The following is a 23,931-nucleotide window of genomic DNA, read 5'->3' as shown; positions in this document are numbered from 1 at the left end:
TTTTTGAGGTAGCCTCATCGTATCAGGACCTCTATTTCATTCCTGAGCTGGATGCATTGTTCGGTGTCGTATCCATGGTCATGATGAAACCGACAATACTTCCTTCGATCGTGGTTCCTCATTTTCATGATGGAGGGTGCCATAGATATTCCCCTTTCATCTCCATGAGGATCTGTGCACGGGAGCAGAGAGAAGTGTAAGAGTCATACTTGTCGTAATTCGGCCTCAGACTCCATCATCAAGACGAAGCTCGTTCATCGATAGGTGGCCGATTTGATTCAGTCAGAGCTTATTCTTTCTTCTGTTTCTTCTTCTTCTGACTTTTGCCTTCTGTATGGCGTGGTCAGAAGCTCCTTCATCTGCATGCATATATTTGTATGCACATTTCAGAAGTTGACATACGTCAAGGGAGAGTCTTGTCTAGTGAATATGTAATCGAGACCCCTCAGACCTCTTTTCATGGCTGATATGGCCATGTCTTCATTGAGGTCCCTGACCTCAAGTGTGGCTGCATTGAATCGGGCTATGAAATCTCGAAGTATTTCGGTCTTTCTTGTTTGATAGAAAAGAGACTATCTGAGGTTCGTGACGGCTCCAGCTGGTGCTGAAGTGGGCCATGAAAGAATGCTCCAACTGTCTGAAAGAATGGATGCTTCCCGATCGAAGCCCGAAGTACCAGGCCCGAGCAGCTTTTCAAGTGTGGCCGGAAAGTGATGCATAGGAGGGCATCGGTTGCCTCCTGGATCGTTATGAAAGCCTTGTAGCTCTCAAGATGGTCAACTGGATCGGTAAACCTCGTAAGGCTCCACGTGCGACATCTTGAACCGACTCGGGATCGGTTCATTCAAGATAAGTCGGAAAGAGGTTGGGCGGTAGGAAGTCGAAGTCATTCGAAGACTTCTGATCGTCCATCTGAAGCTGGACGAGTCGGCGGTCGATTTTTTCGAATTTACATTCGTAGTCGTCGAGCCGCCGATAGTGGGAGACTCCAGGGTTGAACCTCCGATAAATTAGAGGGAGAGCAATGGTGTTCGTGGTCATTTTCGTTTCCTGACCCGATCCAATTGGAAAGGAGAGGGGTGTCGTAATGGTGGGTGGCGCTCGAGAACGCTACGAGTGTCAATGTTCTCTCGATGAGAGAGCGAGATGGCCTCTGATGGAGAGATGGAGATCACTGTGGATGATGGCAACTGTGCCTGGATGGCATTGAATGCACCATCGTTACTCCGCCGGTGTTGTGGTGGCTGGTCTGCTGCTGTTGGAGGCTTCTGACCGCTTCCATAAGAACATTCATTTGCTACATTATCACGGCAATCTGAATGTCCGTGGTGACCACGGGGTGCAAAGACTGATTTTGCTACCGGAGAGAGGGGAGGAGCCTCTTCCCGATGGGAAGAGTGTCTCGCCGATCCGGTCGCTATTGATTGTTGAGCTCTATTTTCACCATCGCAAGTTTCTTTCTCGCCTATCTGGCAGCCAATCTGTTACGGCCAACTCTCTTGTCGTCTGTCGTCGGAACGAGCACCTGCAAAATAAATCCACGCTGATCGGAGTTTCTCCGACGGAGATCCTCCGATGCTTAAGTCAGAGAGGGAGACTAGACAAAGCAATTAGAATGAAGATGATGGCAGAGCACAGGTAAAAGTGGCTTACTGAAACTGTTGCCTTACCCCCTTTTTATAGAGTAGATGGTCGTAACCGTCGGATATGATCTCGCATTTGGTGGATAAATACAGGACGGTAATCTCATAGTGGGTTATTAATCTCCACGGATTATGCACGATATCAGTGGAGTAACTGTCCGTTACGGTTATGATATATTTGAATGAGTCGGTCGACTATGCGTCAGAGGTCGACTGTCGGTTAGTAACTCTAAAATATCGACGGTCGAATTAGTCTGTTGTCTGTAGAGTCCAAACATCGACTGCTTATCGATCCAGAGTCGGTGAGGGGTGTTCGATTGGTCGGTGAGGTAGCATCGGCCTATTTAGTCGATACTCGTCGTAGTCCTTTCAAAATCATCTATTTGTAGGGTCAGAGTCGGATGTCGGCCGTCTGCACTGGAGATCGATTTATGGAGATCGGTCAATTTATCCAACACATGTTTATCACATTGTACTGATTGTAGTGGTTTTAGATCAACTCAAGTCCGGCATGGTTTGGGCAAGAATGTCCCTTAGCCCATACCTAACCAGCACGTATTAAGTGAGCGTATAATCAATTATAATTCAATGATTATACGATATACATTATGATGACCCACATCATGAAATTGGGCACCTAGAACCTAATTTTTAACCTTTTATGTGATGACTTAAAGATTGTGATAGTTTTAATTTTAATTAGTTTGTTTTATACTGAGGATTAAATATTTTACCATGTGCAACATTCCTATTCATTTTTTACATGTAGTGATTCTGAAAACATAGTGCTTTCGTATCATTTGTTACCAATAAGAATTGTCATTTGCGTCCATGACATATCACTTAAATAATGACCTTTTAATTTTACTAAAACAAAAGAATGACTTTCTTAATATCTTTTAGCTTCTTCAGTAGTCTTGCATGCAACGAAAACCATGTAAGGCTATTGCCCAGCTATGCAACCCAAGAGGAGGTGAATTGATTTTTAAAATTTTAAATTAATTTAAAACTATAAAATTAAATAATAATAAGCAAGTTATTGTAGTAAGGATTTAAGCAAAGTGTAGAAATGAAATGCAAGAATACAAAAAATAAAAAAATTAGATAGAGAGCAAGTAAGTACACCACAAATAATCAAGTTTATAGTGGTTTGATGCCAACCTTGTACCTACATCCACTCCCCAAGCTCCTACTTGAAAATTTAAATCCACAAAATGTATTCAACAAGAAGACAACTCGGTACCTCCGACTCTAGCTATCCCAAGCTAGAATACTTATTTTTCAGATACAAGCCAACCCAATACAATCAATTCAAGTTTGGATCAACCTAACCAAGTTTTGAAATAACAAAAACAGAGTATAAGAGTTAATGACAAAAAATACAAGTTTAGCTCCTTTAATGAGAAATAAAACTTTAAGTATACTTTACACAACAAGGAGGAAGTTTTTATGATTTTTCTTAAGTTGTTGAAGACTTGAATGAGCTCTTGAGAGGTTGGTGAACTTGAAATGAAAGCTTCTTTTGCTTGAAGAGGGCTTTTTACTTAGGGCTGAAATGAATGCTTGAATCTCTATAATTTTTTTTTCCTTTAAGTGCCTTTATATCTTCAATAGATGCTAGAGAGAAATTTGGATATGTTTAGAGCCGTTGGAGAGCTTTAAATGAGCATTAAATGCAGCCAAAATGGATTGAAAACTAGTCGTTACGGAAATTTTCCGTCACAGGGGTCGATCCTAGGGTCGTCCCCTGCACAGGGGTCGACCTCTGTGACGCAGGGACGACCTCTGTGAGCAAACAGAAAGTGATATTCTGTATCTTTACTTACACAGACAACAGATCGACCTGGTCGACCCTGGAGATCGACCTGGGTCTCTCTTTGGGTGTGCCAGCCAAAAATACGTACCGTTCAGCTCCTTTTGACAGGGATCGATCTTTTCTTTAAACTTATTTTCTCTAAAATATACATCCAAAAAATGTGAAATTGCCTCAATAGATCACAAATCTTCTGTTTTTGCTTTGAACTTTCGAATCAGAACTTGATAAAATTATGATTTTATCTCTGAAATACAATAAATCTTTTTTCAAGCAAAATCATTAGTAACCCCCTCAAATATTTTGTAATCATCAAAATCAATTCATGGAGCAACAAAGGCCAAGTTCAGTTGGGTTCAAGCTGAGCAAACCTTCAACTAATAGCTATATGCTAACTTGGACTAGATTGAAATTCCAAACTGCAAGCATGCTGATCTTATTTAAATTGAAATTCCAAACTGCAAGCTTGCTCTGCGGACATTGATCGCATATTAACAAAATTGTGGTTTATCTCATCTGCACACACGCCCCCATGATCTTTTATGCTGCAGAGTAATATTTATGCTTTCCAAGTAATGCTTTTGAAGCTCCTGATGGGAAGAAAACCAGTAGAAACAACAGCACCATCTCAATGCCACTCTATTGTCGCATTGGTATGCATCACTTTGCTTGGCACCATTTTATCTGAAGAAATCTCATTTTGGTCACCATTTTATCTGAGACTTCATACCTTAGTTTGTAGGCTATGCCTCAGCTCCCTGACAGATCAAAGCTTCCAATCATAGTGGATCCTGTGATAGAAACACAGTGGACCTGAAACACTTATGCCAGGTCCGCTGTTTGGAGTTTCTGAAAACTTTCCATGATTACATTTCTATTTTGCTTTGCTTACCAGTATAATGTGAGGTTGCGCAGATCGCAGCCATTGCTGTGCTATGTGTCCCACCAGAACCTAGTTATGGGCCATTGATGACAGATATCCTGCAGTCTGTCATTCCTTCGGTGCAATAGATCTTTGAGGCACACTGAGAGTTGTGGAGTCATCAGCTTGTGTTAACCAGAAATCCTGTTTCTTTTGATGGAAAATCATAATTTATTTACCTGACGAGCATTTTAAGCCTGCAGCAAGTGAGTGCAGAGATATGTTGTCGCCTATATGTGTTCCAAATTGTTCTCTTGAGAGGTCGCACTGTTCATGTTATTCTGGGAATCCAGTGATAGATTTCATTGCATAATGTGGACTGATTCAGAAGAAGTCTTTCTTTTTTTCTTCAACACAGTTGGAAGAAAGTTATGTAGCACTTATTTTTCTTGCATTCTGGAAGATAATTTGTAGAGATATGAGCTATATGAAAATAATTAAATAGATATTAGCTAAATTCATGAAAGCCATTTTGAAGTTGTTAAATTCCAAGCAAAGTTATGCGTCAGTTCTTTTCCTTGCATTCCGGGAGATTGCTTGTATGGATTACTAAAGGATTGTTATTTTGTCATGTGATGGGCATAATGATTCATTTACTTTCTTCAAACCTGCTACACATACAAATTGCAGAATATGCAAAAGATGCAAATGTGCTTTAATGATTTTTTGAGCAAAGTTGATATGTGTTAATTATTAAGAACCCGAAAAACTAACTGCATTAACATTATTTGGAGTATCACATCCCTCAATGTTGCCTGACAAAGGAACCTAATTCATGGTTATCTGAATCAGGAAAAGATGATACTAGATTCGGTCATCTGTTGGAGCTTATGTATCTGGAATTTAGTAAATTTCTATATTATTCATAGATCGAATTACTTGTTACAGAAATTAAAAGAAAGGAGCTGTATGTAATTTTGTTTTTCGGAGAAAATTCAAAATTGTGAGGTGTTGAGTAAAAGAATCAAAGAAACAAGCAGAAAAAATCATTTTAAATTAACCTTTGGGGCTGATAAGGAGCTAGAAGGGCCCCTTAAAGGATAATGAGGCAAGTAGCTCATGTGCTGTTATAGTGCGGGACAATGCATAGATGGTTCTTTCGGCAATGTGAACCAGTAATGGTGTGCAGGATCTGTGACTGGTTGTTAGAGATTCTGGCATCTGTTTGACATGTCTAGAAGAAGATGATTCGAGGACACAGCAGGCATGCTATGTATGCTTTATGCTTCATATTACTGCATTAGCTAGCCTTCTTATATAAGTTGATTGAAACATTTCTGATATCTTTTTCTCAGAATATCTTGCTGACTTATAAAAAGAGAGGATGAAAATTCTAAAGAAATTTCTTTTCACGCATAAGTTGATTGAAACATTTCTGATATCTTTTTCTCAGAATATCCTTGCTGACTTATAAAAGAGAGGATGAAACATTCTAAAGAAATTTCTTTTCACGCTGGTTCTTGTTGATTATTTTTTCCTCACTGGAGCCTTGAAAGATTAAGAGTAAATTAAATAGTCGGGTTCCTTTCTTTCTTATCTATTCATTTTTTTTTTTTTTTTTTTGAAGCTTTCCCAGGGACCATAGTCATATAAGCTTGTCCCCAAAGTTGAACAGAGCCTGAATTACCAATAGACTTCAGATCATATATAACTGTAAAAACAGACTGAATTACCAATAGACTTTCTTGAAATATCTTTTCTTATCATTAGTAATTTTGAATTCTCTTGTTGTGGTAGACATGTAACCAAATCTACAAGGGACACTAATTCAGCACGAATGGAATACCATGGACCTCAAGTTCCAGGACTATGGAGAAGAGCAAGTCCATTATTGCGGACGCTATCTTCGAAAAATGGAAGCATTTACGGAGCTAAAATACCATGGCAGCTGTGCATTTTTGTAAATTAACGAGTCAAACAAACTATTGAACTATTCAAAACTACAGATGACCAACCAGTTTGTGATCTAAATTCCTACCAATATTCAGTTTGCAGCAGATTTTCTGCTCTTATCTTGGAGATTAGTTGCAATTTCGCAACATAAATAGGCCCAATATTGTAATTACAGCACTTAATCTTCCAATTTGTACATCAACATATAGTCTAGCAATCCATTTGTTTGCATAGTTTTTACAAAGTGGACTTGGAAATCTCTGTGATCCAAGCTTTGGAGCCCTTAAGAAGAGAATACCATAGCAAACAAACTTGAAATTTCTAATAAGAAGAGAATGATGCAAAGAATTAAAGCAAATAAGAAAGTAATAGCTCAACAGATAAATAAATGACCCAATGAAGGCTTGATCTCATGAGTGGAAAAGCAACAAGTGTAAAATAAAATTCTACAAGATGGAATGAATGATCATTACGCCTGAGAATAATATAGCAGAGGAAGTCCATGGGTTCTCCCAAAGAATTCCATAGAAATTAGTTAGATGGTGTGCAGAGAGATCGCAGCCTAAGGCTCCCTTTTAAAGCTTGCTAATGGCGAGGAACTGACTCTGAGGGATCAATTTTGCATTGTGTCCACGCCACTAGTATCGTGAGTCGATCATGCGCCCAATAACTTCTCTACTTGATGCGATCACGTCTCCAACCTTCTCGATGCTGGTGCTTGATTGGTCTTAATGTATGACTTGATCGGTTCATATTTGTATAAATGTGATCATTGAAGTATAACCTATTGTGGATGGCTAATAAAATTTAGGGTAGACAAGCTTGAAGGTCTATTCAACCAGCAAAAAAGTAAAAAAAAGGGAAGAAAAGAAAAGGCGCAAGCTTTTAATTCCATCACTTTGGGTTGATAGAGACGGAAACCAGCACTCTCCTAACTCCTAGATCTGCACAACCGGCTTTTTTTTTTTTTTGTTTGGGTACAATCGGGTGTTCTGACAAATCTAGTCTGAGAGCAGTTTTTTTTTTTTTTTAATACAGTTCGACATTTCGATAAATTTAGTCGAAAGCATTCAAAAAATCAGAAAATAGAATATCCTGCAGGACTCATAGTAGTCATTGCCCTGATGTCATTTTCACTCTCCAATATACTTCGTAATAAATGATGCCATCCAATCTGCTGCATTGTTGTCTTCCGAAATACATGTTAGTCAGACACTGCAATACACTCGTTGGTGGCCTATTAAATATCATCAAAAAATGGATGAGTATTACGGTGCTTGGTCTCCTCCAGTATCTAACTGATGACCATCAGAAAATCTTCCTCAATAATGATCCTTATCGTACTCTCGTAGTACAGATGCATAACCAGCTTTTAACTTATGCATACCTTCTAAATTATTAAAAAATATATATATATTTTTTGATAGAATAAGGTTTTGAACATAAAGGTCATGCAATTAATATGAGCCACTTTAACACGAGAACAAATTATTTGGACATCATGTATTAACGTTGGATAATGAACATGCCGGTCCATCTATTAACTTAATTGAGATCGTTCGGGAAGCTGGTCAAGCAAACCAACCCGAGAATTCTGACAAAGGTGGTGCACAAAAGTTTGAACTGAAAAATGATCTCACGCTACGTGGCATATATTTATAAATATATTTAAAAAAAAACTATGGAGAAAGGACAAATTTATTAGAGTCAAAAGTAGACCATGCCTAAAATCTAAATATGTAATTTAGAAGACCCGCTCCTCCCCGCCTTCTCTCCGTCCCCTAAATTATAAGTCCTAAAAGACCTCCCATGAGCTCAAAAATACCCTTCGAGTCTAGTCTAGACCTAAAAAGATAACAGTATCAGACTCCTGGGTCCCACGGCCTTTCTTCGTATAAAATAATAATGCCGGAAATGAAAAGGAAATGGGCACCCGGACCGCCGACTCCAGATTATAAAAAGCGCTGCCACCCACCCCAGGTCCTCCCGTCCAAATAAGATATTCCACCCTCCTACCGTTTCTCCTTTCAATAACCAACGGCACTCTCTACCCTACCTCCCCCGATCGCTACCAAGGAAAAGAGAGATCGTTCTCTTCTCTCTTTTCTTTGGGTTCTTTTGGTTTCTTGTGAGGGAGAAGGGTTTGATATGGCGACGGAGAACGGGGCGGAGGAGATCGTCGAACGGACCGTGAGCGGCCGGGAGCTCGAATACTCCGGCTGGGTCTACCACCTCGGCGTCAATTCGGTCGGCCACGAGTACTGCCACCTCCGGTTTCTCTTCCTAAGGGGCAAGTATGTCGCCATGTTCAAGAGGGATCCTCATGAGAACCGTGGCATCGTTAGTATACTCTATCCTTCAGAAAAGATCCTTTCTTGGCCCTTTTTTTTTTGATCTTTTTGTTATGATCTTTGAAGTATTGATTGTTTTTTGAGTTTGCTTGAGCTAGATGATACAGTATCAGGGCTTCGCGTGTGTTTCTTCGGAATTGTGGTTACTGAAATATAAGAATGATCAAAATTGGTTTGGAAATACAAGAAACACGTGGCTGAAAAACCTTTTTTGCTCCCTTCCTTTTCTTTTGGTGTTTTCTAAAGATTGATTATTTTCTTGGACCGGTTTGTGTTCAAGTTATATTTCTTTGGTCATCGAATTTTCTCTATCTACCTCCTCCTGATTTTGTGTTCGAATGTGATGCAATAATGGGAATACAAAACCATGTGTTTATTTGTTGAAAATTCAGGTTTTATCCTTCGTACTTTGATCATTGATCTTTTGAATTAATTGACCATCGGTTGCATAGTATGTGTCTCATACAAATTTCTTGAGTCTAACGGTGGTTGAGTTTTGCATGGAATTAAGGGAATGTAATTTTGATCTTTATCTTAACTGCTAAATTGGACATTATTTATGTTTAGAATTAGAAGCATGATAGCCTTTTGTATGCGATATATCACACTTACAAATGGGGGTGGCGAGTAATTGGTGGGATTGGGAAGTAAGAGGCTCGGAAGATTTACTCAGACAAGTACTTCTTATTGACGATGATATTAGTCAGCATGAACCATACAACATGGTTGTTTTTGATCATTAGCTTTGTTTCAAGCCGTTTCGTTTAGTTTCAAACTTAAGAATTCTTCATGGAGCTTCAATAATTATGTTCGTGTCCTCTTGTTCCACGTAGACACCGTTGAATACTCCAAACCACAGTTTTAAATCTTGGCAATTCTGGGGGAATTCCGGTTGTCCCATTCCATTCTGATAAGAAAATGAGAACTTGGATGGGGTGGGACTAAAACCCATCCATGCAAGGAAAGAACATGAAAAGAAAAAAGGAAAGGAAGAAAGAACAAGAAAAAGGAAAGAAAGAAGGAAAGGAGAAGAAAAAGAAAGGAAGGAGGGAGAGAAGGAAGAAGGAAGAGGAAGAAAGAGAAAAATAAAGAAAGAAAGGAAGGAAGAAGAAAAGCAATGAAGGAAAGAAGGAAGAAAGGAAAGAAAAAAGGGAAAAGAAAGAAAGGAAGGAAGGAAAGAAGAAGGCAACAGAGACAGAGATACCCACTGGGATGCTCAAACAGGACAACGAATGCCAATGGAGATGGGATAAGGTGTCCACTATCCTGTTCCATGGAAAAATCAGAATGCCCAATCCCACTAGATTTAAAACTTTGCTCCAAACTACACAAGATATGGCGGGTCTTCCTTACCTAAACCTTAAAACTTCATCATCCTAGATGATCCTCGTTCTCCTGAAAACTCCTAATTAATCCATCAATCACAATCACCATCTGTTATTCTATGTCATTGTCCATGACACCACTTTACCAATCCTCCACCCTACAGTCCATACCTTAAGGCAAGGTTTGCCATCTTGGTTCGGACTCCGTACCGGTAGTATCTTATTATAGTGTCGGTATGCAGAATGGTATAGTACGGTAGTGTCGGCATGGGGTGGTACGGCACGGTATGTCCCACATTGTCCGGTATGGGGTAGTATGGCGAATCATGTCTTAAGGATTCAATGTTCTAGATAACACTATACTTCTCCTTGCTTTGTTTAATGGTAAAAGCTCCTTCAACCTTGCCATCTTCAATGCTATTTAACCTTTTCATCCTTTTTTCAGGCACCCTACAGCTTGGCTAATGCCCAAACACCTAACCTTTTAAACTTTCCATTCTATTTCTCCATACCTATCTCCATCGCAACCAGGACCTACCAACAGCAAAACCCTTTGATGGAGGAGCCCAAGGAGAACAAATGAAAGCTTCTATCATCTATAGCATAATACAATTGCAAAAATTGCTTGCTGGATTGTTGATAAGTCTTTAAGGACCTTTAGCTGTATCACTTGCTGCAAAAGAACTCAAGACGAAGAAACCATAGAATAAATCATGAAAAGTCCAATGATATGCAATTAAGGCTTAACTAACTCTATTGGATAAGGATGTTCATCCAAACAAGCATTTCAGGATGATTGTTCATGTGGTTAAATAAGGGTGCGTTTGGTTACACTTTTTGATTTTTGATTTATAAAAAGTACATTTTATTTTTTTTGATTTTTGCTATTGAGTAAAAGTAAAAAAGCAAAAAGTATGTTTGGTAATTACGTTGCTATAAAGCAAAAAGCAACATTTGGGAATGGCAGGTGAAAAGCTCGATGAAGGAGAAGGGTTCAGGAAAGGAGGGAGAAGGGGTGGAGAGGTGAGGAGTTCGACGAGGGAGAAGGGTTCGGGCTCTTTACTTTTTGGTTTGGTGTTTTAGATGTGGGGAAGCAAAAAAAGCAGAAAAGCAAGTTTTAGAAAGCAAAAAATATTTGCTTTGCATATAAAGCAATTATTTTGATTTTTGCTTTTTGCTTTTCATGGTGTTACCAAACATTGCTTTTTGATTTTTGCTTTTTAAAAATCATAAAGCAAAAAAATACTTTTTTAATGGCTAACCAAATGCACCCTAAGGATTTTAAAACTTGGAGTCTTAAGTCATCTTTACCATGAAAAAGCAGGAAATATAAGATGATAACAAGTTAGAGTAGAACTCTTACTTTTTATTTTTATTTATTTATTTATTTATTTTTTGAGATAAGGAGGGGTTATCCACCACCATATTCATTGATATTGAAAGTAGTCAAATACAAGTAGTTAGAAATTAAAGCAGGAAAATGAAGGATTAAGTAAAGATTTAAAGAAGAAACAAAAATGAGAAAGGGTAGAACCAATCACAGACATTCGTGTTGGACATAATGCACTGATATTTTCTCTAGAACTTCTATTATATAGCTCAAAGTTGTACTGAATTTCTTCTGTTATAATACACCTGAGGTAAATATTTTATAGTTTTTATTGTCATTTGAACTAATAAGGCTCACATGTGGCTTAGAATTGTTCATTGCTTACACAGCTTGACCCTACATGTTTACATCATGTAATGCCTCTGTCAAATGAGGATGCTGACAAATTTTATGACGGGCTTGACCCTGTGACTGATGAAATGGACTCTTGACCTGGTCTATTAATTGATCCTCAAGCTCTCAAATGTCTAGGATTTTTCAGGTGAGAAAAAAAAAGGTGCTGTAACATAGAAGACTGAATCAAGAAACTGACCTAATTTTATTAATGAATTAATTGCAGAAGGCTTTCCTTAAGTTAAATTACAGATCTGTGTCCTCCAGTTGGATGCAGTGAACTTACTCCAGGTCTAGCTTTAATTGTATTTTGTGTTACCTCTTCATAATTGCACCTGTTTCGGATTTTATCTCCTTTTTTTTATGAATTAAAATACCTTTATCTCTTCTTGATCACTTTTGCCTATAAATCTTGAGATATGGTACCGTAAATTTTACAGTAGTTGGCCGAATTTGTTATATCTGTAACATGAGAAGAATGCACGTTGTCTGGAGTTGAGATACTTATATTGCAGTCTTTTTCACTCTATTTCTGCAGAAACCCATTAGGAAAGGTGTTATAAGTCCTACTCTCATGGTGGAGGAGGTAGGGCGTCGGAAAGTCAATCATGGGGTAATATTCAAAGACTTAATGAAATTTAAATTAGTAGATGGGAAATTTGATATACTGTGTTTATTGGTTTGCCATTCTTTCCTCCTGTTAGGTATGGATTTGTTCTACTGTTTATTTGTTCAAATGATCTGATGAAAATGCTATTATTTGTAGGAACTTTATGTTCTCAGGTTCTACAACCGATTGGACCAGACCAAAAAAGGAGAAGTAAGTGATTTTTCCTTTCAGACTGGTTTTGGTAAGTTTTTGTTGGAAGGTGATATCTTAAGTTTGCAGTGTATAAACATTATATTTTGTAAAATCTTGTATTTTGAAATATCCAAGAATATTTTCTGTACAAATTGTCAGGTTGTTGATTATGTTATGTCAGTGGTAGTTTCATGATTCATTATTCTGTCAATGTTTAAAATCTTTGTATTTAAAATTACATTCATTGCTGCACTATTGCTATTTTCAATCTGTTATGGGAGGATCTATCTATTCAATTACTTGAGAAAAGTTTAGATGTGTAAACTTGTTGCTCTTTGTAACTTGAACATATATTTTTTGATAGGTAAGAGTTTGAGCCAACAACCTTATTGATGTTAATATTCTTGTTGATTACCCTTGTATAAGTCCAAACCAACTCAATTGATGTACTGTCAAGGAGATTTTGGGCATATCGACTGCTTGCTTGCTTTTCTGTGATTGGTTATGATTTTGCAATTTTGCTTTCCCTGAAACCATAACTGTTGCTATCCAAGAGATATGAGGAACATTCATTGGCCATCGCAACCACTAAGTGTCAGTTAATACTGCAGAACCCATGCTCTATTATCATCAGAGGCATGTTTGGATGGCTTCTAAGATATCTCACGGCACTGGTTTGTGGTCCCCAGATAATTGTACAAAGCTAGCCTTCCTAAGCCATTTGCAGTATCTTGTGTACTAGTGGTTGTAGAATGATACACGGAGAGGACTATAAAGCATTGACAATGAAGTCAAATGTTAAAGCTCAGTTTTTACAGCTGGAAAATGTACACCACAGTCTTGTATGCACACGGAACAAGTAGACTAGCATACACATTTTACTGTTTTAGGTTTTCTGATGAATTACTATCCTACATATACATACATTTATGAATAGTTTGTTCGTTTGGAGAGCGGTCCTAAGGGAGGAGGCTCTCTCTCTCTCTCCTCTCTCACACACCACACACACATGCATGCATGCATGTGCCACACACAGAACGACAAGGCGACAACCACACATACATACACCAACAAATACCCACATCCACATTTACACAAACAACAAAAGCTATTTTATCTTTGTAAGATCATCCGTAATTATATCTTATACTCCTGAAAATGAAAATGATCTCATGTGCATTCTTCACTGGGAGAGGAGGAGGTTAATGACATGCTTCAATTCAGTGCTCTTGTTCATTGATATAATATATGCTCCCAAAAGTTTTCATCTTGATAATCTGAGACATATCATCTTGTAGACATCATGCAATGAATATCTCACTCTTCTAACCCAATGATGGATATGTGTCCAATTTCATAATGCATTTATGATGTGAAATATGTAACTTTTTTTTTTTGTTCATTGTAATCTATTACTATGTAAGTTCAGAGGACTACTAGAAGACATAGAAAGTGGAAAATGCATCGTATTTATCATAATCTATAAATCGTACAACATCTGATATTCTGTCCTTCTCTTTCGAAACTTATTCAAAAGGAAAATTTTTTCTGTTTTGTTCGATCTTTGTTGCATTCTTTTGAAAAAGAAAAGAATTGCGGTGATGATGTTCTAGGCATGTGCATTATCATGGTTTAGTGCAGGGATTAAGTTTTTGTTGTTGTGTCTGGTAGATTGCTTGTGCTTCTCCAGGAGAGGCACATAAATGGATGGAGGCATTTGAGCAGGCCAAGCAACAGGTATGCAACTATTAGTCTAAAATATGATTGGTTTTTAGGTGCATGGCAATATGGCATGATCAGACTCCTTCACAGAGCTGGAGTCAGGAATATTTTTGGTCATAAACAATATGCAACTGAATTCGTGTTAACCTATTGTGCATGTTAATGATCCCTTAGCAAGCATTTTTCAGTTGAGGTATCATTGGTTATTTTTTATCTCTGTGTGTCGATTATTATGTTACACAATCAATCCCAATAACATTTGTAGCTGATTCTTTTTCTTTTTCCTTTTTTCTTGTCTAAGCATTAGCATTCCTATGATAATCTAAGGTTCATAAATTTCTCTAACAGGCTGAGTATGATCTTCTCAAAGGGAGTGACAGAAACAGACTAAGCATGGACTCTGAGTATGATTTATTTTCTAATGTTTAAACGATACTACAAGTGCCTGATTTTTTGTTCAGTGCATTTCTGACATGCCAATTTCTTAGTAATGTAAAGCTGTCTCATTTGAAGTTTCATTGTGACAGACTCAACCTAGAAGGGCATCGACCTAGAGTGAGGCGATATGCACAGGGTTTGACCAAGCTTATAAGAATAGGAAAAGGTGAACTATATGAGTCTGTATTATGGAGTCATGCAGATTTGTTTCTTTATTGTTATTATGTTTCATAATGTTTTTCTTGATGCATTATGGGGTCTCTGTTGACACTTTCGTATGGCTTAGTTGTAAGACTTTTTGTCACCTAAATTTTGTGAAGGGGCCGTTTGCTTGCAATTCAAAAATAGGCTATAATTAGAAATGCTGCAATTGGAATTGTCGTTGCAAAATCTGTTTGTGTTTGGTTGCATGCAATCGAAAACTCAAATGCAATTGTAGGTCTTTGGTTATATAATGCTGAAAGAGATATGGTAACCCTGCAAATGATCCGATCAGGTTACCTCCTTGGAAACAGTGAACTTTATACTTTCTCTATATAGTATAATAGTTATGATACAATTTCTACAATTATAACAGAAAACTTAGTATGATTGTTAAATTATTATTGGATTATTATAACAATAATTACTATGCTAATTCTATCACTATAGAATAACTTGATATTTAATAATCATATATTATCATAATTATAAATATAATTATAATATATATTATTATAATAAGTACTAACTATTATTGTAATAGTTATTATAATATGATTATGATTAGGATTTAATATTATATATAAATAATAATAAGAATTCTTATGACACAATAATAATTAAATGTGTATGTTATGATCATATAGCATACTATTTTTACCATGTAATAAAGATTACAATATAAATCATTATTATTATATTATATGTTGATTATAATAAGAATCATCATGATACAACAATAATTAAATAAGTATGTTAGCAACATAATAATAGCAGATAGATTATTATTGTTATAACAATAATTTTTATTTGATATCATAATAATTGTATATTATTATAACAATAGATTTATATTTTATAACATTTATTAAAATAATTAAGTTACAATTAATTTGTGAAAACTATATAATATTAAATTTCAATGGTTGTTGGTGAGGGGCTCCTTCAAGTGCTGCTTCCAATTATGACAAATCTTGTACTTGGAACTGTGGCCAATTTTGCTTATAATTCCAATTACAAGCTTTGGACTCTTTCTGAATGCACTTTGCAGTCGCAATTTCGATCGTCCAAAACAGTTGTTTTAAACACCTGAAATTTAATTACAGCATTTATAAGTATAATTTATCCAATTAGAGCTAACATACAGCCCCTACATGGATCTATTAGTCAAAGTTTGGTGAATATCTCTTTAAACCCTATCATGGATGATCCATTCTTGCATTTTCCTGATCCTTGATTGGTGCTTAGGCAAGCTGCAAACATATTATGATATTATCCAAACCACAATGCGAATGGTGGTGCGAGTCTCAGGTGAGTTTAAGAATCCCTTTCATGGCAAGACACCACAAGTGTTTGCAAGTGTGATTGCCTAGGAAGCACACATATTATATGGGACACGTGTATGGCACGATATAGATACGGGGATATGACATATTCTTAAACATATAGGATACGATACGGCTGGGATATGGTATATTAAAAAATATAAAATTAATATAATATTAACATAGAAGCATAAATACTTAAGATAAATTTAACATATAAACACAAATCATAACTCAAGAGCACCTATATTTGAAAAGTCAGCATCATTTATTCATAGTCATTACAACAAAAATTCTATAAAGATTAACATAAAAACATCAATGTTTCAGTACCCAGCCATATCTTAGCCGTACCCAGCCGTATCCGATGTTGGAAAACCCAGAAAAGAGAGGGAAAACAGCTGGACACGTGGTGGATATGTACCGCATCGTGTCCTCGGCATTTCCGTATTGGAAATGTGTCCGGCACTGGTACAGCAGCCATTTTGCCGTATCCGTGCTTCCCAGGTGACCGCCCACCTTACTAGAGAAAAGTGTAACACCTCCATCATGAACAAAAGACTTTTACTGTTTAGTCTTTCCATCATTCTTGTTCTTGTATGGTGCTTAGGCAAACTCCAAATGTATTTTCTGATTCATGATTAATACCATCTAGGAGTTGCAAAATGATCATATATCTGGATGTGCAATTATTAAAGGAAAACTTGCATAAAATGCCTTTCATATCGAGCTTACCGGCTAATCAATCTTTATAAAATCGTGTAAAACCAATAGTGCATGCTACTAGGAATTCTATCTAATCACGTCTCCATCCTAATATGGCTCAATCCAAGCAATAGATTTCTGGTAACTTGTTTGCACTTCCACTCACCCAGTCAGCTCCATAAAATGTGCTTTCTTTTCAATACTCTAGTTTGGCCCCAAAGTGCTTATCACTTGTATATTGAGTATTTGTGCCTTCATCGCATAGGACCAACCAAGATTTATGCAAAGAGAACCAAGCACCTAAAGTTGGGTCCTTTGAAAGTTTTTTCTAACCATCAATCATGGGAGTTATACCCACATGTTAGTGTGAGCGAACCATGGCTTGGTGGAAAAGAAATAGGAATTATAGTTTGTGTACACCCTAGATAGAGTGGCAACCATTGAGCATGCAATGTAGCCTCACCATAATAGTGAATACAATTTCGACAAGGTTTCAAATATTGGTATGGAACCCTACACTGTTTTTCTATTAGAATGATATAGTATGCATTGAAACTGACAGCTTAAAAAAAGAATGAAAAACTATCAGTACCAAGTTCTACTGTACCATCCTATACTGAACATACTGTACCATATCGATACTGTGGTTCAATCCATATGCCAAATCGGATCAAACCAGAGGAACCACCCCATACCACCTGGTTTGACCAGTATTACCCATCTTCGGGTGGTATCATGGCTCGGAGTGGGAAAAAGTGTTGGAAGATTGTTTTGATACAAGGTGCGAACCATACCATACTAACTATACCACTCCAAATGAGTAATATATCAATATGGTTCTCGATACCAGTTTTATGGATGTTAATCAGTATTGACTGGTATTGTCAGTATATAGTGTGTGACATTAAACACTAGTACAAATCGGTATGGTGCATGTACAGATGCCAGTTTTGCATTGGAATGGTATGGTACTAACAATACCATTCCATTTCAGTGTCTGTAAATCCATGATTTCAGGCACAAGAATGCTCCAAACTTCCTCATGACTTAGCCTGAAGCTAATTTTTTTAGATAGCATAACATGTTGACTTAGCTTGAGGAATCATGTAACAACATTACTTGTAACTTTGTGTTTTCATGTTGTGTTAACCTATGAACCAGAGTTCCATGGTCTCCATGGTGATAATGGTTTTAGGGGATACCTATTCTAGCATCTTGACCAAAAAGTTCGTATTATTGATGCTTGTCCATGTACACTATTAAATGAATTAGAGATTCATGCCACAGATCATCATTATGCTTCACACTATCTTTAGCATTTTATGGTCGAATGATATCAATGTTAGGTATTGGAATAAACAGAACATAAGTACAAAAATTATCTATTATTCACATTTGTAATTATGGATTTGATGGTTGGTTGTAAAGATATGCTCCTTCTTAACCCTCAAGCTTATTTAGATGCCAAGTGAGGCTTAAGTTGCTCATCCTTAGTGTATTGTTTTGACAATACAAAACAATGCTAGAAGCTTATCCGTACAATATATGGGTGCTTACCTCTACATCATCTGTGTTGGTGCATGTTGATTTGACTCAGCTTGTGTCAATGTGTCTCACTTTGATATGCATCATTGCAAGCCAATACATTGTGGAAAGAGCTTTTACCCTATGTTCTTGTTTTAGACATGTTCTAGAACATCCTGAACAAACTTTTAGTCCTACTGGAGATGGTTTGAAACTCTTATCCCGTGAAATATTTATCTTTATTCGGTGACCATATGGAGGCCTGATATATAGATTAGACATCTTAACAAAAGATGATTGTTATTCTGCATAACAGGGGTTAAAAACCTAGTCCTAAAGTACTACATGCCTGCTTGTGGTTTTATCATGAACTTTAAAATTATTTGTTTTGTTCATGTATAAAATAGTTGTGTAATGATAATTTATGCGATAAACCAATAATTCAGGTCCCAGTGGGAAATTGGGATGGGGGACTATCTCATGTGCCGGGATAGGGTAGTCCCTCTAGCATCTCGACGTTCCGATCGGAACGGCTTGGGACATCCTTTGTCCCAAGTGTTGGGATGGGGCGAGACAGCGCGTATCCCGTTCCATAGAAAAATTGGAACAATCCCATCCCACGGGATTTAAGACCTTGTGACAACTTACTCTAAAATTATGGAATGCACATTTTAGACTGCAATCCACATAACTCTTGGATAGTTTATCCAAGTTTATGATTGATTTGTGAGGAACTATTAATATTTTTTCAATTATTTTTTGGACTATTATGGGTTAATTTAAAATTTGTTCATATTCTTATATGTTTAAAATCCTGAGTGTTAGCATGCCAGTTCCAAGTATTTCTATAGGCCTACATATACTTTGTGCCAATGTGTGCCAAGTGTTGGCACATGTGCTGACCCTTGATTGGTATGGACATGATATATCATACTTCAATTCTTGTGCCCAGCTAAGTGGCCAGGTGGTGTAGGAAATAAGCCTAGGGTCACCTTTGTTCTTTGGGAAACTTTCACTTGCATTTTTATTGTTCATTCAGCTAACTTCGTCTAAAATAATTCCTGATGTTATCAAAATTTTAAGATTATTTGCAATTACAGGTCTCTTAAGATTATTTGCAATTACAGGTCCAGAGATGCTTCTTCGGCAGTCTTCAGATCTCGGAACTAATGTGAGGACAAGCACATATTTTGATGGTGATATGGGAGATGCTTTTGAAGCTCAGGATTGGAGATGCGTTCGTATTGTTAATGGTAGCCATCACTTAATTGTGTTCTGGTGTCATTTCCTAAATTCTGATGTGTATGGTACAAGTATCCAGTGATAATTGAACAACTTAAGTGCATTTCAAAGCATGACATGGTTGTCTAAGATTTCAAAATAACAGGTTCACTGAGTCAAGTGGTCATCTTCAAACATATCACATTTCTAGCACATACAGACCAAAAGATTGTTGTATGGCTTTTAAAGATTTTATGTCTTATATTAACATTTGGATTGATTTTTGGCAAATTAATCAGCAGGGTGGGGAACAGTTGAAACAATAGTCACAACTAAATATCCCATGTCCATGTAGATTTATCTTATATGTAATCATGAATGGAAGGTGAGCTTCACATATTATAGTTATTGGTCAGTCCCGTATGCACTATCTACTCAGGTTCTCAAGTGGATAGTTTATGAGGTCTTGTAATAAATGATTGAACAGCCTGCAGCATGCATAGGAGACCATCAGATGATGGTTAGAATATATCATACTGCAATATTTAGCGAAATAGGTGCCTGAACACCTTGTGGGAGAACAAATTTTGGGCTCCTATAATGTTTTTACAATACTGTTTTGATTTTGTTATCAGAACCAAAACAGTAAATGCACCAATGAAATTAATATTAGATTATTCACTTTATGGTTGTGGCAATTGAGGATGTTGTATCATGTAATGAGATATAATGTCAAGGGGTGTAATGTTGAATCCTTGAGTTCTTGGGTGTCCGTACTTCTTGTAACCACAATCTTAACATATATGTAGCTGGCCATGCTGTCATTAAAAAAAGTATGCACAATTTCGAATTCTGTTGGTTTTATGAAGCTTTTATAATGGATATTGTGAGAAGTATCATTAACTTTCTAACAAGATATTCTAACATACAAAAGTTCTTTTAAATTTTGCTCAACTCAGTTAGATGGCTTTAGGCGTTTAGCCTTGTTATTAATGTTCTAGCTGTTTCTTACCATGTGACACTCTTTTGGCCACGTAATTTACTATATTAATCAAGTACTTAATTAATAATAAATTCAAGTGATAAAATATTATCATTGACTATAACTTGTGAATCTGTAATTCGTTAGTATTAGTATGTCACGAATACAATATACTTAAGGAGAACTGTACCATGTTTTGTCCATGCCTTGAGGATCCAAAATAGGATATACTTTCCCTTTGAAAGGGCGGTTCCACCAAAATAGACTAATATGATGGAAAAAAATCCTCATTGGGCACCTTAGTTCATAAACACTATGATCTCAAATCCATTTTGTGGAACTAGTTATTGTCATCGGGGATGAAGAGGATTAATTGCTACTTACTAACTACTTAGGTTCTACTTTGCAGGTTTTTTTTTTCTTTTTAATCATTTCAAAGTAGTAGTTTATATGATGAGTCATGCTCATGGTCTTTATATCAAACTCCTGATGCCGATCCTGATCAGACATGATCACAACTTTCTTGGATTCCTTTTCTGATGCCTTTTGCAAATGATATCAAAACAAGGAATCTAAATACGCCTTTATATTCTCTATGGTAAATTTTCTTTTCAAATTAACCCATCTCTGACTTGATGTCTTTATTATCCTCTTGATGATTTCTAGTAGCCTCTCTTAGATAACAATTTTAAAATGTGCAAGGGTTCCAAGTCAAAGGACCCCATTATTTGGCTAAATTTCAAATGGAGGTGTGCACAAGAAGATTTCAAAGAATGATTACAATAGCAAAGTGTGAATTTTCTTTGTTCTTGGTCAGTGCCCTTGAGCAAAGGCCATAAAGGGGGGTTTCGTTTAAATGAATAAAAAAGGGAGTTAAGCTACTTTAGAAACTTAAAATCGTCCCCATCAACCTTAGCTTCTTGAAGCAGAACTTAAATATTGTGTTCAAGTGATGTGCCAAAAAAGTATCCTCCTTAGTTTGTTAATCATAGCATCACCATTCGTTCTCAAAATCAGGTTCTCATGACTAACAGAATATAAAATTTAGCTCACACTTCACATTTAGCTGATGGGCGTTGAGTCATCTTCTATTTTGCATCAAGGTTTTCAGTCTATCAAGTTAAGATACAACTATTTAAGCAGTTCTGTTATTTGACAAACAAATGATTTACATGGTCATGCCAAATTGACATGACATTTAGCTACAAATAAAATCAAGTCATCAATTGGTATAGGATTGTTTGGACGAAAAATGACGTGCATAACACAGAAGCCAAATGGTTAGTTTTAAGGCTTGTTGCCTGTTGTCTTTATAATGACCTGTTGTCTTCAATGTCTTGGGAAATTATGTCCTCTACCATTCATGAAAATTTGACATGTTATGCCATTACTTATATCTTGATGTTATATGTTTAATATGCCAAAATGAATGAGGAAGCATGTTCTTTTCCAGTTGAATCTTAAATTGTAATATTGCTGGAATTGTTTTGTCATTCTGATATTTTAGTTATATCTTTAATATCTTTTCTGTTTTTCTGGTTTCTAGGTGTAAGAATTTTTGAGGATGTGGCTGATTTGAAGGTACCTTTTTTTCTTGCTTTCATGGGTTATGGATGGTGAATTCAGTTACATTTTAGTAAGATTACTGACTTTTAAATTGCTGCACTGTACATGAGTGAAATCTGGTATTTATGTCAGCTACCCCATATGTTGTCACTCCTATTTATAGAAGGCTAAAGCTGCTCAAGAATACTTTCCAGTGAAAAGTATATATTCATAAGAAAAGGATAAGTTTTGAGGCATCATTGGTGATTACATTAGCATAAAGATAGAAGGTAACTTCACATTTTAAATGCTACAACCAATGAAACTGATTGATTACTAAAATTACCCTCTAGTCAGGACTGGTGATGTTTTGCACAGCCATCTTGGAAGAAGCAAGAAAGGTGGTTTGGTTTGGGAATAGAGAAATTGGCAGTTACTTCATATAACTTGAAAATGGAGATACAGTGTCTTTTCAAGTTGCCGAGTCTTGCAAAGTAATGGCGGGATATCAAGAGGAGTGTATTGAGCACTATTGATTATGGGGACAGAATCATCATTGGAAATTTTGGTTTCACTTCTAGTCATTGACCTTTTGATAAGACTGATTTCTAATGTGAACAAAATAATGTTTCAGAAATAAAATCTGATATTAAATATGAAAAATTATGATAATATAATAAGGAATGCCATGCAACATTCATGAATATTGTATATAATATGCAGAAAGAATATATGAATCAAGTCTGGACAAGTGCAGATAAGCATGCTATGCAATATTCTTGCAGATGACATTGCATCCAAGATGTATTTTATGACTTGTTCTGTTAATTTGACTACAAATTAAACTTCTCAATTTTTTTTGAAATTCATATATAGTGATTTTTTTGATTTTAACAAAAGTATTCTTTGTTTACTCAATAGTCATAATTGTTTGGTCTAATCTATTTTCCTTCATGATTTCTTGATTAGTGTAATCTGAAATATACCTTTTGTTTTATTTCATACTTTTTTTTGTTTGAATAAAGTCAATTTGCTCTTTCAATTTCAATTTGGCTATGTTTGAAGTATTTTAGTTTCACATTATTTTTTAAATAATTGGAGATGATATGTATGATGCAATATGTGCTTACCTTTTGCAGGGTGCAGAAGGTTGCCTTCTTAAGTCTGTTGGAGTTGTTGATGCAAATGTGGATACTGTCTTTGAGGTGGTTCTCAGCCTTGATAGGCATAAGAGAAATGAGTAAGTTGATTAAATTGTATGTTCTGCCTTTTATACTAAACTTTGTGTACTAAACTTTTCTTGAGAATGACTCTATGCAGGTGGGATATGTTAACGTCTGACCTAGAATTGGTGGATTCGGTGGATGGGCACTACGATGTTGTTTATGGAACATATGATCCAAAATTTTTAACATGGTATGTTAAGTTTATGCCTTTAATGCATTTTATTCATTGATAACCAATATTTATAGGATATAGATAGAGATAGATTTAAGCTAAAATTATAGAATTGAGCTACAACAGTGCTTGTGCAAAATACATTTCGAACATCTAAGATGGAAATTTGACATCACCTCTCCTTCAGAAATTTTACATCATGAATCTGGACCTTATAACATATACAGGGTCTAAGAAACAAATGACTTTTAAGTTTGTAAATAGGATTCAACATATGCAACAAATTTCTCTATAGGTAACAATGATCTAAGATTTGTTGATTGCTGGTGAAACATGTTGCATGATTTCATTAGAGCCACATTCAGTTCCATCCTTGAATCAGGTGACCTTTGATTAAG

General features: G+C 36.3%; 1 protein-coding gene across 1 annotated transcript in view; it reads left to right on the top strand.

Moving 5' to 3' along the window:
- The first annotated feature begins 8,262 nt into the window (after positions 1-8,262).
- LOC105050930 (protein ENHANCED DISEASE RESISTANCE 2) overlaps positions 8,263-23,931 on the top strand; it is a 38,384-nt gene continuing 22,715 nt past the window's right edge. Inside the window, 10 exon segments of the mRNA XM_073261753.1 lie at positions 8,263-8,611; positions 12,209-12,283; positions 12,437-12,490; positions 14,144-14,209; positions 14,543-14,598; positions 14,722-14,798; positions 19,515-19,640; positions 22,137-22,171; positions 23,275-23,375; positions 23,456-23,551. Of these exon segments, the coding sequence (XP_073117854.1) occupies positions 8,420-8,611; positions 12,209-12,283; positions 12,437-12,490; positions 14,144-14,209; positions 14,543-14,598; positions 14,722-14,798; positions 19,515-19,640; positions 22,137-22,171; positions 23,275-23,375; positions 23,456-23,551 (878 nt within the window). The 5' untranslated portion in view covers positions 8,263-8,419.

This window comes from Elaeis guineensis, chromosome 8, assembly GCF_000442705.2.
Source record: "Elaeis guineensis isolate ETL-2024a chromosome 8, EG11, whole genome shotgun sequence".
In the NCBI taxonomy this organism is placed as follows: Eukaryota; Viridiplantae; Streptophyta; class Magnoliopsida; order Arecales; family Arecaceae; genus Elaeis; species Elaeis guineensis.
This window is presented reverse-complemented; position numbering and strand designations above follow the sequence as displayed.